General features: G+C 47.9%; 1 protein-coding gene across 1 annotated transcript in view; it reads right to left on the bottom strand.

Annotated features, from left to right (window-relative positions):
* STT3B (STT3 oligosaccharyltransferase complex catalytic subunit B) overlaps positions 1–16,649 on the bottom strand; it is a 488,477-nt gene that overhangs the window by 256,867 nt on the left and 214,961 nt on the right. The window contains exon 6 of the mRNA XM_086942109.1: positions 6,829–6,927. Coding sequence (XP_086798235.1) covers positions 6,829–6,927 — 99 coding nt within the window. The remainder of the gene's footprint in view (positions 1–6,828; positions 6,928–16,649) is intronic.

Consider the following 16,649-nt stretch of genomic DNA (forward strand, 5'->3'; position numbering starts at 1 on the left):
ACCAGTTGGCTTCACTTTCGTTTTCTTCAACGTAAGTGGCGTCTCATAAATGTCCGTGACCGGGCCCGGAGGCGGGGACGTAGGACTCATAATTAGATCTTGGGTAAGGCCCGAAGGCGATCCCTCGACCTGGGCCGTATGAAGGGGAATAACCCCTGAGTCTGGATGGGGATGCTCCTCCTCCGAGCTATCTCCCATAGTGGCAAATGCCTGATCGTCGTCCCTTACCTCGTCGGTGACTTCGTCAAAGTTCTCCTCACCCGCGTCGTAGGTCTCCCCCTCGGACGCGGGACTAGAGCCCGAACCTTGCCCGTCGTATTCTACCTCGACAGATTCCTGGAATATGTCGTCTGGTGGGGGCGCCGCAGTCGATAACTTAGCCTGGAGCCTATGGGCCCAACGAATCTTCAAAGTCTTCTTGCACCGGAATTTCGAACACGCCATGCAGCTGTCCTCATGGTGATCCGGTGACAAGCATGTATTGCACACAGGGTGCACGTCGAGGTGTGAATATTTGGAGTTACACACCGGGCACTTCTTAAACGGAGTTCGCTCCATAGCAAAAAGTGTAGTGTAGGCCCGTCCGCGCCGAAAGCACGTGGAAGGGCAGCAAGAGATCGGAGCTGAGAGTCAGAAAAGAAACTCGTACGCAACTATCCCGACGCCCAGCCTAGAGACCTTTTGGTCTCGATTAGAAGTTGAACAACTATCGGTTCCGACAGAGGGAACCGAAACACATCTGAACCCAATGGCGGAAAAAAACAATCTGGGGATGGAGGCGATGCCCATGCGCACTGTAGTCCAGGGGAGGAGCCACCTATCTCGTGATACTTCGAAGACTCTTCCAGGACAACAATGTGCAATCATCCGGACCCAACACTAGGTGGCGATCTATGCACAGATATGAATTCAGCAGCCCACATGCCTCTAACCTTGTGCATCTGAAAGAAACAGGTTAGTATTAGGTTCCTTACCTTAGAATAGATACCCCAGCAATACCAACCCCGGTGTTGGATCTGCGAACCAATGATCACACCAGAAAGTCCCGGAGAACAGAACGGCCAAAGAAGCCATCTCTCCGGACTTGGCTGTTCAGGCTGTAGTGTCTTGCGAACGTGTGCAGCGAGGCCCACGTAGCTGCCTGACCGATGTCCTGCAAGGGGACTCCCCGACCCAGGGCAGTAGTAGCCGCCGTGGCCTGAGTGGAATGGGCCCTCAGCCGAACAGGGGGCTCTTTTTTAGCCAAAGAATAGCACGCTTTGATGCACAAGACGACCCAATGAGAGATGGTTCGTTTGTGCACCGCCCGCCCTTTTTTACCGCCCACGTACCCAACAAAAAGTTGGTCATCCACCCGAACTGGCGCGTGCGATCCAGATAGAATGAGAGCACACATTTTGGGTCCAGACAATGGAGCCTCTCCCTCTTTCGAGGGATGCGGAGGCAGAAAGAAGGTGGGCAAGGTGATGGACTGCCCGATATGGAAGGCTGTGACTACCTTGGGCAGGAAAGAGGGTCGCGTCCGCAACACAACTTTGTCCAGATGGACAGAAGGGAAAGGAGGTTTAGAGGAAAGAGCCTGGAGCTCACTCACTCTCCTGGCAGAGTTGATGGCAACCAGGAATGCAGTCTTGAGAGTAAGGTGATTAAGAGGGCAGTTATGAAGTGGCTCGAAAGGAGCGCACATCAGACAGGTCAGAACAAGGTTCAAGTCCCACTGAGGAATCACAAAAGGAACAGGAGGAAACATATGAGTCATGCCCTTCAAAAACCTACTTACAACTAGGGACTTGAACAAATAGGGCTGATCAGGGAGCCTTCAGAAGGCGGAATGGGCAGAAAGGTACCCTTTTAGGGTGCCCAGAGCAGAACCCTGCTAGGCAAGAGAAAGAAGAAAGAGGAACCTCTGAAAGAGGGGCAGAAAGGGGATCCACAGCCTTTGCTGTGCACCATGCCACAAATTTGTTCCACCTGCAGGCGTATACAGATTTTGTGGAGGGACACCTGGCTGTCAGAATCACATTACAGACTTCAGGAGGCAAGTCAAATGGCCTCAACTGCAGCCGCTCAATCTCCACGCATGTAAGTGGAGACTGGACAGGTTCGGGTGGAGGACTGTCCCCTGCTGCTGCGACAGAAGGTCGTCCTGAAGAGGCAGACGAATCGGGGGATAGACAGACATGCTGAGTAGATCGGGATACCAGTATCTTCGTGCCCAGTCCAGAGCCACAAAAAGTTGACTTGGGCCAGGTCGCGCCTTATCTTCAGCACTCTGGGCAGAAGTGGTATAGGCGGAAAGGCGTACAACAGACCGCAGCTCCACTCGCGATGAAAAGCGTCTCAGAGCGAGTGCGGCCTTGGAAATCCCAACGCGCAGAACTGATGACATTGCGCGTTCTGTGGCGAATAGATCTAACCAAGGCTCTCCCCACTGCTGAAAGAGGCCTTGCGCCACGTCAGAGTTCAGACGCCAGTCGTGATCCATCATGCACCGACGGCAGAGTTCGTCCGCCTTGGCGTTCAGGGAACTTGCCAGATGTTGAACCACCAGGGTCGTGCCCTGATGTTCCAGCCACTGCCAGAGGCGCAGAGCCTCCTGGCATACGGTCCACGACCCCACCACGTCCTGTTTATTGCAGTACCACATGGCGGTGGTGTTGTCCGTGAACACCAGCACTACACTACCCCGGACAGAGGGGAGGAATGCTTTCTGTGGAAGCCAGATTGCCCGCAGCTCCAGAAGGTTGATGTGGAGCCGGGACTCCGCCGGAGACCAGAGGCCTCTGATCTCCGCCTCTCTCATGTGGCACCCCCCAGCCCTGGAGGGACGAGTCCGTCACAACTACGTGCTCCGTTTAAGGTAGGGAGAGGGATCTGCCGATGACACAATCGCGGTCCGTAAGACACCACTGCAACTGTCTTGCAGTGCCCTCCGAGATCAAGACATGGTTGGACAAGTTGCCCTGATGCTGGGCCCACTGAAACTTCATGTCCCACTGCAGAGCTCGCATCCGCCACCTGGCGTGATGCACCAGTAGGATGCAGGAGGCCATCAGCCCCAGAAGCCGCAGAGTCAACCTGACCCAGACTCAGGATAACGGCTGAAAGATCGGAATCAGAGCCTGAATATCCCGAACCCGCTGTTCGGAAGGATAAACGCGAAACTGCGCCGAGTCTAGAACCGCTGCGATGAAGAGGAGCTTCTGAGAGGGACACAGGTGCGACTTCGGCACATTGATGGGGAACCCCAGCAGGTGCAGGAGGTCAGCCGTAGTCTGAAGGTGGCTGACGACTGTTTGGGGCGAGCCTGCCTTCAACAACCAGTCGTCGAGGTAGTGGAAGACTGACACCCCTAATCTGCGCAGATGAGCTGCGACCACCGCCATCACTTTCGTGAACACCTGTGAAGCGCTGGTAAGGCCGAAAGGGAGCACAGTAAACAAAGTGCTAGTGGCCTACCATGAACCGCAGGTAGCGCAGATGGGCCGGCAGGACGGGGATGTGAAAATAAGCGTCCTGAAAGTCCAACACTACCATCCAGTCTCCCGGGTCCAGGGCAGCTAAGACCTGGGCCAGTGTCACTTCTTGAACTTCTCCTTCCGGAGGAAGCCGTTGACGTTCTGCAGGTCCAAGATAGGGCGTAGGCCCACTTTGCCCTTCTTGGGAACCAGAAAGCAGTGGGAATAGCAACCACACCCTACTTCTGGCCCATGAACGCGCTTGATGGCCCCCTTGGCCAAGAGGGCCGTAACTTCCTCTTGCAGAAGATTCAAGTGATCCCCTGACACGCGGCGGTACTGCGGTGGCATGGCTGGAGGGGTCGCCTCAAAGGGGAGGTAGTAGCCCCTACGGACAATTTGCAGCACCCACCTGTCTGAAGTGATGTTGCGCCAGTGAAGGAGGTGATGGCGAACCCTGCCCCCCCACTGGCGTCATGTGGGCCTGAAAGCTCGGACTAGGAGGGCTTTGAGGCGGATGCTGCGGGGGTGGATGTGGACTGGCCTCGCCATTGCCCCTAGGAACCGCCACGGCGGTTACCACGTCCGCCACCCGTGGCTGGCAGGACGTGTGGGGGCGCCCCCTCCTTGGCCACGATAGGAACGAAAGGCAGCAGGTTGCTGGAGCGTGGCCGACAGGCCCAAGTACTTGACCGTAGCCATGGAGTCCTTAAAGCGCTCAAGCTCACTGTCTGCCTTGTCGCCAAAGAGGCGACGGCCATCAAACGGCATGTCCATAAGGGAGTTTTGGACATCAGCCGAAAAGTTGGCGGACCTCAGCCAGGCGTGGCGACGAATCGCCACCGTCGTTGCCATCGCTCTGCCTAGCGAGTCCGTTGTATCCAGTCCACATCGAATGGAATATCGTGCCGCATCTCCACTCTCCGCAAGGGCTTGGGCGAGTTTAGTCCGGGCCTCCTCCGGACATTGTTGCAGCACGTCACCGACCGTGTCCCACAGAGAGTGGGTATAACGGCCCAAGAGGCACGCGGTGTTAACAGACCGCAACCCCAAACTCAGTGAGGAGAACATCTTCTTACCATACTGTTCGTACCTCTTGGATTCCCGATAGGGGGGTGCCATCAGTAATGCGGTCTATGAGTTAGAGGCCTGTATGACCAGGCTCTCGGGAGTGGGGTGGGTGGACAGGAAGCAAGGGTCGCCCGGAGCCGGGCGTCGGTGTCTGGCCACGTTCCTATTTACAGGGGGACCTGTAGCAGGCCTGGTCCAGGTGCCCAGAAGAACGTCATACAAGGCCTCATTAAATAGCACCAGAGGCTCGGAAGAGCTTGCTTGCGGTTTAAGGACCTCAGTGAGGAGGTTAGTCTTCACGGCCGCGACGAGGAGTTCACGGGATAAGGCCATGGCTGCCCGCGTCTACAGCACACTATAGGCAGCCCCATCTTCCAAAGCCACGGTCGGAGGGGAGACAAAACCAGGGTCTGGCGAAGTGTCCAAACCACTGGCATCCCCTAGTTCACCTGCCCAGTCCTGATAAGGCTGGCACTCACGTGCCAGAGGGTCCTAAGAGCCCTCCCAATCCGCCTCGCAACCCATCTCCTGGTACTCAGGTTAAAATAATGGGGCCGGGCCATAGAAGTAAAAGTCTCCCAACGGCGTCGAGCTGCGCCGCTCTGGCGCCGGACTCGTATCGAGGGGAGGACCAGGGACAACGTCGTCCTGGGACGGCTCCGGGGGCGACACCCTGGGGGCTGGTGCCGGCGAGGTCGTAAGGTCGACCGGCAACGACCCAGATCCGGATCCAGCGGGGCCCTGCGACGTCGGGACCGAAGTCGCCGACGGCGCCGAAGCACCCGGCCCGCTTGGGCTCCCAGTAGGGGCCGCTTGGCCCGAAGGTGTCGCGGAACCCGACTGAGTGAGCAACCTCATGGCCGTGAGGAAGGCATCGACCTCCTTCGGCGTCGCGTTCTGCCCAGGGACTGGCGGGTATGGAGCAGGCCGCGACGCCTGAGGCTCCGGCAGAGCCGCGTGTGCGGTGTCGCCCAAACCCCCGGCCGCGTCGCACGAGCGTCGGGGGGAGTCAGAGGAGCGATGTCGCCTCTTCAACTTCTTGTGCCTCTTACCTGAGGACTTTGAGCCCGAGGAGTGGTGTCGACTCCCGGAGCTGTGATGACTCCGGCCCCGCGACCGGTCCCTCGACCTCCTTCCGGACCGGGACCTCGAACGGCACGGCTCGAGGCGCTTGCGGGACTGCTCCCGCCTAGCCTTCGATGTCAAGGCCCGGCAGTCGGGGCACGACTTGTCATCGTGGTCGGGCCCCAGGCAATGTAGACACCGGCAATGGGGGTCGGTAACCAATATCAGTCGGCTGCAGTCGACACAGGGTTTGAACCCGGGCATCCCTACCGGCACCGTCCGAGTCGTTCGACTTCGAAAAGTGATCAAAAATGATCAAAAAGTTTAGTCAAAAAATGAATAAGGGTACCACTTTTTCCGGATCGGCATTTGCTGGTGTGGACAAAAGAAGAACTGACGTCAGCGCACGACGGCGGCGTCTAAGTACTCCGGCGACGTCATTCCGGCACCAACGACGCCGAATACCAACGCGGAGCCGCAGACGACGCCAACCGACACGCAAGGGTACTGCTACGCGTTTCCGGATCCAGTCTGACACCTGGGGATATTCTAAGGTAAGGAATCTAATGCTAATCTTTTTCTTTCAAATATACTTTTTATTGAAAACGCCAGTCTCTCTTTCTCTGCACCTCGGGTGAAACGAAGCATGCACGATTGAGTGAAATAACTATCTATTGATCCGAGACTCTAGAGATACATTTCTTATTCTTGGGAAACAAAGTTGTCATGTTTATGCGGTTGTCAGAAACTAATCCCTTCTTGTTCATTCGAGAAAGTTTCTAGTGACCTCTGAGCTAGCTGGCACTCACAATTAAGTCGAATATATTCGATAGAGACCTAGTAGACCTCAGTCCTACCTCAAATCTATACTATATATTATTCCAATGCACAGAGCCTATTGAGAATATAGGAGCTACACTACAAAGGGAAAATGTCAGCAACCGCCTTCACCTAGACTGCAGAGGCTTCACTAACGAGAATGTGCTTATTACTTGGAAGTGGCTTATCCTACAATAACTGATAGTTTTGCAGTAGACAGTCACAAATACAAAAAGAAGAAAGCAGTATAGAGTAATGACGCAAGTATGTGAACATGGAGGAGAATCCGTTCGCAAGATGGCTCATGCGGACACATAAATCTGGATCAAATCTGCAGAGCTAAAAAGCATATGGTGTATTCAGTTTGCACAGATACCATATTTGCATAAATACAAGTAAAAAAATAGTTCTTTACCTGCAGCTGCCATGTGTTCGCTTGTACGGATCGGCTGGAAACCAACAAAGGGTATTTGCATGGATAATATTAAACCCACAATGTAGAAGGTGCTGTAAGCTGTGAACAGACACAAGGAAAATATATTGAATGAAAACACTGAGGTTTTAGTTTTGAACTACCTGAAAATAGCTATTTACAGGACTAAAGTAGACAACTCACTAAGTCAGACAGACTGTCCCTCTAACGCCCCCATAATACACCACACCTTAATGCTGGAGAAGTTGTACTTTTTTATGCAGCCAAATATTTGCACAGAGCCAACAGATTCTTTGTATTCTAAGTGAGCAGACTTTTCAGTTTTGCTGAAGTGTATTGTGCATGTATGCCAAAGCAGAGCTATGACAAGGACAAAAGGTTGCAATGCACGCTGTTCGCCACAAAAGCGCATCCATCTGCAAGTATGACGAAACAACTACGCCATTTGGAATGGATGAAGAATGCTTAACATGCATAGAAATTTCATCCGTATTCGAAGACTTTTCTGCATACAAACTGCAGCAAAAACACTTTTTGACAAGGGGAAACGTGATGGGAAAAACAAACACTGAAGACAAGGAATGTAAAAAAAATTATAAGTAAATTTGGCACCGCTAAACTGGAGCTCAGAGGGTAACATAATAAACATTATTTAGCTCAGACTAAGAGTGAATTCCGAAACATGATGGGCAATCTCTATCCTAGCACGACTATCAGCCAGATAACACTAAAGAGAGCAGGTAGTAACCAACGTGTGTAGAAATACCACCAATCTTTTATTCAGTGCTTAATTTTAGCCAGTTGTTGCTGGTGGGGGGATGACGAGGGAACCGGGGACTTGTTTTTGGGGTCCAGCACTTTTTCCTGGCGGGACATTCCACTAGAGCAGGAGATCGAAAAACAAAATTAACAGAATGATGGAAGAAGAGAAAAATGGAAAACCCTTCGCAAGTGAGAAAAGCAGTATTGAGATAATGGGACAGGGAGTGTCAGGCATTGGACTATAGAGCATCAGATGGCTTTACAGCAATGCAGCCTCGGTATTGCTGCACCGACCTTTAATTGTATCAGCCGCTGCCTTCTGTGTCGACGCGCAGCACTGGCACTCATTCTTCTACCAATCAAATACTGGGAATGTAGCTTGGTTGTGCCCGCTGGAAATAACTCCACCTTTCACATTCATAGTAAAATCTCCACTGAGGACACCATCCGCCTGATGAACTCCATCCACTCAGGATCCCCCACAGAACCATGCCCTCACCACATCTTCAACAAAGCAGACTCCGTCATAGCACCGCACCTCCGAGACGTCATCAACTGCTCCTTCAACTCCGCCACCTTTCCGGAAAACTGGAAACACGCTGAACTCACCGCCCTTCTGAAAAAACCCAATGCGGACCCCACCGAACTCAAAAATTACCGACCCATTTCGCTCCTTCCATTCCCGGCCAAAGTAATCGAGAAAGCTGTCAACAACCAGCTCGCCGCTTTCCTCGAAGCCAACAAATCCCTCGACTCCTCACAATCTGGCTTCCGAGCAAAACACAGCACTGAGACCGCCCTCATCGCAGCAACAGACGACATTCGAACTCTACTGGACAATGGAGACACAGTCGCCCTCATCCTCCTCGACCTCTCTGCAGCCTTCGACACAGTCTGTCATAGCACCCTGTTACAACGCCTCAATAACATCGGAATCCAAGGAAAAGCACTAGAATGGATCACCTCGTTCCTCACCGGAAGAACCCAGAGAGTCCACCTTCCACCATTCAAGTCAGAGGCCACTGAAGTCATCTGCGGCGTACCACAAGGATCCTCTCTCAGCCCCACCCTCTTCAACGTATACATGAGCCCCCTCGCGACCATCGCCCGCCAACACAACCTCAACATCATCTCTTACGCGGATGACACTCAACTGATTCTTTCTCTCACCAAGGACCCCAGCACCGCCAAAACTAACCTACACGAAGGAATGAAAGAAGTTGCTGAATGGATGAAACACAGCCGTCTGAAACTGAACTCAGATAAAACAGAAGTCCTCATCCTAGGTACATCCCCCTCTGCATGGGACGACTCTTGGTGGCCGGAAGCCCTTGGAAAAGCACCCATCCAGACAGACCACGCACGGAACCTAGGCGTTATCCTGGATTCTTCACTTTCAATGAACAGACAAGTCAGCGCCGTCTCCTCATCCTGCTTCAACATTCTTCGCATGCTCAAAAAAACATTTCGCTGGATCCCCTCCGAAACCAGGAAAACAGTCACCCATGCTCTGGTCACGAGCCGACTGGACTACGGAAACACCCTCTACGCAGGCACTACCGCTAAACTCCAAAAGAAACTCCAACGAATCCAAAACGCCTCAGCCAGAATCATATTAGACATCCCACGCAACGAACACATCTCTGGTCACCTGAAAGACCTCCACTGGCTACCCGTCAATAAGAGAATCACTTTCCGACTGCTAACCCACGCACACAAATCACTCTACGACATCGGACCAGAATGCCTCAACTCAAGACTGTCCTTCTACACCCCCTCCCGCCAACTACGCTCCTTCAGCCAAGCCCTCGCCACTGTACCTCGCATCAACAAGTCCACCATGGGAGGCAGATCCTTCTCTTACCTGGCTGCTAAAACATGGAACTCACTCACCACTCACCTTCGCCTTACCCAGAACCACCTAGCTTTCAGAAAGCAACTTAAAACGTGGATATTTGACAAGTAATCCTCCTCCCCCTCCTTAGCGCCTTGAGACCCTCTGGGTATGTAGTGCGCTATATAAATTCTCTGACTTGACTTGACTTGACTTAAGCAGTCCTCCCAAGTAGGGTGGGCTCTGGTCCTACTGTTTTGGTGATTGCAGGAGCATTCACCTTGTATTCTGGTGCTTGTTACATTTCTTGACATGGATTTTTAAAATGAGCATTGCTGAACTCTATCAAAGAACTTGAAGGATGGTAGCTGACCAAACCAGATTCATGGCCAGGTGACAGTGAACAACGCAGGTAGAGGTAGATCATGATAGCCTTCTAAACCTTCCTGGTTACATCAGAGCATACAGCACATAATGAGAAGGTCGATTAACAGAGATTAGTACCAGCAGCATTAGGCAATATGGCTAGTCCCACCAGTCACCCAATCTCATCCCATTCAGGGAGATAAACGTGCTAACTAGCCCCCTCTGCCTCATACTACTCCTTCACACTTACTTAAGTACTTTAAGTTTTAAAGAGAACTTTATTGAAAAGAAAGATTGCCATAATGAAACTTACAAAATCATCAATATTGAGATAAAGCAATCAATTCAAAGAGGGGGAATAGTACAATACAAGAAGAGAAAAAGGGAAGAAAGAAGAAAGGAAAAAGATAGATAAAGAGGAAAAAGGGAAAGATAGGGAGGGGAAATGAAAAATAGCAGTTTATATATGAAAAGCATTATAGGCATAAAACAAATAACGCTTCTGTACAATTACTTAAGTACTTTAAAGGTGCTGTGTCAATCTTTGCATTCAATTCAGGATGCTTCTAAAAACAAAACAAGCTTTTAAATACAAAAAGAATTAAATGGTTTGCTCTTTCGTCGCTGTTCCCTAACTTGGGATGTAAAATATTTGGTAAGCATCTCAAAGGTTGTGGGTCGAGCACAAGGTCCCAGATCTGCAACTACAGGGATCAAGGACAATTCCTACCCTGCTACACCCCTGAAGATCAGGCAAACCAATTGAGTGCATCCTCTGACCTATTTGCACAACCAAAATTCCACATCCACCGAACAACTTTGTCAATTGCTATCATTTAACCAACACACACCAAAGTAGTCCTAGCAAATGGGTTTGTATGTTTGGGCCTAAATGAACACTTGCCCAACTAAACACACAGTAGGCCAGATGAAAGACGACACAAATTAAGTTGTGCAGTAAATACAAACATCTTTATCCGTGATTACTAGTGCACCCTGAGGTTATCTCACTACTACAGCACTACTGCTTTGTTGGGCTCATATTTTCAGAACTGATTTTTATATCCTCAAGCTATGCTTCTTCCCTGGAGATAAGCTGCACACCTGACCCAACAAAATAAAAGTGGTATATAGCGCTAGAGGTAGAGCATTATGTGAATAGCTCACAAATGTTTCACTTCATAACTCACTGGCTGCCCCTTAACACGCAAATGTGACTCAAAGACATCAATAACTACTAGACTTCCAGTGGGCCATCTACAAGGCATTGTCAATAGTGGCTTACTTCGGTCACTCCACACCAGCTCTTTAGCTGAGGTCATCTCATTTGGCTTTTCGCCTCTAAGCAACATCTAAAATAGTATCAGTTCCCATGCTTACATTGTTGCTCCCGTCACTAATTTCGCACTACCTCACCATTATCAGTTATTAAATAGCAGTGCAATGACCAATGCTCAACTCTTCAGACCCCTCTCTCAATAACTATCCAATTATTCGAACAATCTGAAATGTGCTATTTCAGTCAGAAACCTTGGCATTCTTTTCAGTCCATAAATGAAAATGGAAGCCTTTCCAACTAAGACTGCTACTGATGAAAGCGTTCTATTACTCAACAAAATAGGTTTGCACATATTATGCAAAACAGTCAAAACACAAGTATAGAAAAGACTGGACTACTTCAGCAGTCTTGTAGTGGGTCTTTCCGACTAGGTCTTCACCTCATTAGATACAGTTCTTCACTTCTCCAAGCAAACTTTATACCTAACAAGACATACCCTAGCTGCACTTCAGGATACCAATCACAAAGCCCACTGCGAAGAATAAGGCCTTATACAATTATCTGCCATTTACATACAAAGCCCCTAATTACTTCTCATGCCATAATATCCTGAGTCACACAAACTGGGAACCTAAAATCTACTCTATATAGTTATTAACATTATTACATTTACATAACAATCTACTACATAAACAGACAACACCAGCGATTAGGCTCACTTTTAATCAAGTAGAGACATACCAACTTTATAACTAGGCTGACAAACGTTTGACAACAGTCTCTAAGAATAAAAGTTGTAATGAATGTATATTGCTCATTATTTCTTCCGAATTCAAAGACTGAAGCCAAAAAAGTGAGACTTCTGTTGTCAAGGAACTTCTCTTGAGGTACTTCCTCAGAATGTCAATAAGTCCTGGACATATCAACAGGACATGCTGGGTGGTTTAATGATCTGGCACGCATTCCTAAACAAAGGGTAAAGGGAAAGCAGTTTACATCTCAATAAAGGTGCTATTAAAAATTCTACCAGTTTTAAATCTATATTTTTAAGCAAGCTCAGTTAATTAAGCAACCCTCTAAAATCATAAGCCATCGTGAACTCTGTAGTTGAATTTTCAAGACTACCTCAGAGCCAGAATCGTTTTCATCAGAATGTTAACATCTAAAAAATATCCACATTTTCTTTTGTGATTTTATGGTCCACTCTTATCAGGGCTCATGGTACCCCGAAGCAAATCAGAATAAAATTCTTCCTTGCAAGATTTATTCAATAGCCAAATAATAGTTGCCACATTGGCAGCGATAAGAGTAACTGCAGTTTGCCTCTTAATCCGTGGGGAGTTTCGTTTCTGTATATTAAACCTTGAAACACTTCATTCCTTGGCATCCACTCTGGCGTTGGCAGCTCCGATATGTACCTCAAATGCAAGCATCATTGACTGTTGATAATACCACCTTACTTCATATCAAAATTAACCCTTTCTATGCTGATGACGGAACCGCTCCGTCATCAGCTGCGGTGGCGCTGTGCTGATGACGGAGCGGTTCCGTCATGGCCCTGCCGCCGCGCCTGCGCGGCGCTGATTTCGCGCCTGCGCGGCATGTTCTATTGAGCGAGCGGGGCCATGACGGAACCGCTCCGTCATGAGCACAGCCCAACCGCGGCTGATTACGGAGCGGTTCCGGCATCAGCATGCGGCCGCCCCGCCCACTTAGCGCTGCGGCAGAATAGCCGCCGCAGCGATGTGGTTAGCAAACCTGTATTTACTAACTGAACTTTATGAGCAACAGTAGTCAGATGTGGTTCTAATTAAAGTACGAAAGTAAAAAGCAGTTGTATGACTTAACCAACTGAAAGCTTACACCATTCAAGTTACAACTGAACTTGAATGCCGTTTTAAGTCCTATTTTCATATTTATCAAGAAATAACGGTTTGTACTGTAAGAAGAAAAGCCTGTTTCAGCATACATTAGTACCATTAAGTGCTCAGTTCACTTCTGACTTAGTATTACTCCACTCCGGTCTTGCTCTGATGGACGTCCGCTAGCGATCCTAGAGACAAGCAACCACAGTTCTCATTTTTTCAGGTTAATGGAACCGGTCCCAAATTTCTGATTAGTTAAATCATGCCTCTTTTAAAACACTTCTTATATTCCATCCTTAGACTGATTTCATTTTTAAAGCCTTATCCTCGGTTCATAAGAGCAATGTTCACAACTCTTTAACACAGTTTGCTCAATGTAATAAAATCCTCATTAGAACATAGAAATGTTGGCACCTACATTAAAACAATGGAGTGCTCCGAGCTTCTAATGGCTGGTAGAAGGCCAGAAATCCAACATCCCAATGTTTGTTCACAGCTATTGCTGTGAACAAAAGGCCTCACAGATTTCACTCCCCTCTGACTCCGTGAGGCCTTTGTTTTACAAATTAGAACATTCTGCCCTCTAGGGGCTGAATGTTCAGAGCCAACTGTGGCGGGCTCTACCGGCTCTTAAAGTCCGACTCCCTTGTTAAAGGCCTGAGCCGAATGCAGGAGCGGGTCTTTCATGGTCGGCAGAGCCCGCTACGGAGGGCTCCAAGGCAATATTAAACCATTCTTAAGGTGTCTGTTTTGTGAATAAAGCATATTATGCAGGAAGTGCTAAACGTTCCGTAATAGTTCTTCCCATTGTGATCTCACTCTGAAGCTTGAATCAGCAAATTAAGAGTTTAGTTGCTCACCAGATGTTGTAAGGTATTTTATCTACATCTGGCCTCCGGCTCATCACTACACCAGAGTTAAAAAGATGTGAATACAAAAAAAAACACAATATGCTTCCCCTGTCTAAACTTAGATGTCACCTACTGTATGCCCTGCCTTTTATCTTTGATTAAGGAAGCCGTTATCAATATCTGGGCACAACAGCCACTCATGATCAACATTTCTAACCAAGTGCAAGATCAGGTTACAATGAATGCATTAAATGTATAATCCAATACTATGTTCGACAATGGCTGGAGAGGTTTAAGACAAACAGCATGCTACAGAAGAGGGTGCCAACAGCAATTAGATCCTCAATGAATGACATGCCCAACTCCATTTGACATACATCATTTCTCTATAGAAATCTGTTGCCAGTATCTGGAGTGGTGCAACAGAGGTATGACCGCACAGCCCTGCTCTAAGATACCTGAAACCGCTTTCTTGTTATATAGATTCAGGATTTCTCCGACAGGCTTCAACACTAGTCTAGCAGCAAACCTGTCCACTGCATATATTGCAATCTCAAAATACAATTTTTTATTAGACACTTGTTTAGATCATGGGTTTGTGGAGCTAAAGGTAACCTCAAGTTTGAGAAATTCTCTGTGTTCATAATTTTTTACCAGCATGTATAAACAAGCATTTGCAATGCAATAGGGCTCACATTTATGAGAGTTTGAGCTATTGACATTGCAAATAACAATGCCTGTTATATTTGTTTTCGTTTTAAAAACACAAATAAAAGGCAGTAATTTACAATGCCAATAGCTTTAAAATTTGTAACTACAAGACCTATTGCATTGCAAATGCTTGTTTAAAAGATGTTCTCTGCCTGCACTAATACATATGTATACATACATAGAGTCAGAAAACAAATTGTGGTTTACTTTATAGAGAACTAGCTTACCCGTCGCGCGTTGCTGCGATCTCAGAAGAAATGAAATTTAAGGAAACTTGTTATGATAACATCCAATTTACATTGTGTCATTTTTATTGAAACTTATTCATTTTAATATGGAAAACATTTTAAAGTGTTTAATTCTGTTTATTTATTCGAGTGCTTGTGGATACACGTTGTTTTTTTGTTTTTCCGTCTGGTGCGTTCACAAATAAATCAGAATGTTTTCAGACGCGTGAGCTGGCCACATACAGTTGTCCATGTGAGAAGCACGGATTCTCCAAATCTAGTCCACACACTTGCAGCGATTGTTCTTGTGCTTTGTTGACGGTCATTGCAAAAGCAAGTCGCACCGGAAACTGTAAACGTTCAGTATTGGAAAGATTATGGGGACCCTGGGGGGCCGGTATTTAACGATTTCTTTTACTTTGTTTTGCCAGAAAACTTTGCGGGAGTGTACTCAACAGCTTCCCCAAGTTTCATGCCGATCGGATGAATGGAGTAGTAATGCATAAAGGACAAACAGACAGACATACATTTGTTTTTATATATATATAGATGATTTCTGCTGTAAGATAGCAAAAATGTATGGTAATCAAGGTTGTCTCCAAAAAACAATTGAGGTCAACTGCTTAAACAAAATTTGTCATTTTACATAGAAGTCGGAAAAACAAACAGTAAATAGAAGCAAATAACAATACAGCACGTTCACTTTACCTACAACTTCCCATAGCCTCTTTTATCGCTTACACAATGTTCTTAATTTCTTTTTTTCCATCCTGCCCAATAAAGTAGTATTATGAACAATATCCTAGAAAGAGGCAGTGGGGAAAAGTATGTGCATGTTCACCCTAACAAGCTTCTTAATCTTAAAAGAGGCACGCCTTTAATTACAATAAGCATGTACAGTAAGCATACACATGTGCCCTAGTATTCTGCGGAAATCCACTCTCTCAGCACTAAGGCTGCAGCAGGGGGTCCCTACTGTGTTCTCTAACCATGGACGGATTATCAACTTCTGGTAACAGTCTCGTCAGCTGCTGACCTGTTTCTCGTGTTTAAAAGGTGGAGATGCCAACTCTATCACAGTGACCCATTGGCTTATATTACAGTGCTGTGCTAGTCTTTCTCCAACTGGCAGAGCACCTTTTTAAACAGTCAGGATTTCTACGGTCACCGTCTCAGGCACACACCTCTGCTACAGCGTCTGTGCAGACCGGCTCACGTACAGCTGGACCATGTCTTCGGAGCAGCGAGCGGTTTTCCGGGGCAGCAGTGGCGCCTGTTCCCTTAGGATAGGTAGATTGGTATTTTCGGTGCTGGACACTTTTTCTAACCAATTGCAGGATGAGCAAAACACGCTTTTTGGCTACTTTTACTAACACGTCATTTACTGAAGTTGATTAAAATCGGAGGCAAAGTAGAGGTAATTGAATGCTTAAGATATTCTTTCAGTTAATGGGGGATACAGTTTGTATGCTGTAAAGCTGATCGCTTAGAGTATTGGTAAGTACATGTATCTAAATACTGTTATAACCTCATCGATTTCAGTATTCACTAGAAAAAAAAAAACAGAGATAAAATTAACCGGAAAGCTGATCTAGTCTACAGAATGCGTGTGTGCCAGGTGCTTTCGAGTCCTTTACCTTTGTAGACGGCATGGTTCACGGATGATAAATGAATGTGCCTTGTACACTCATGGATCAGGTGTACAAGAGGCGATAAATAGGTTTGCCTCGTGTGTATGTTTATGCATGCTCAGTTACCAGTAACTTTCATTGTCCTTGGTACAGAGAGTCCTCGTCACATCCGTTAATGGGCATTGGCTGTTTACTGCCTCCAAACAAGCATCGATCTCTTGTCTTTATGGGGCCATGTGTGCGCTCCTCCACACTAATAAGAAACACATGGCCCATA

Source organism: Lissotriton vulgaris, chromosome 10 (genome assembly GCF_964263255.1).
Source record: "Lissotriton vulgaris chromosome 10, aLisVul1.2, whole genome shotgun sequence".
Taxonomy (NCBI): domain Eukaryota; kingdom Metazoa; phylum Chordata; class Amphibia; order Caudata; family Salamandridae; genus Lissotriton; species Lissotriton vulgaris.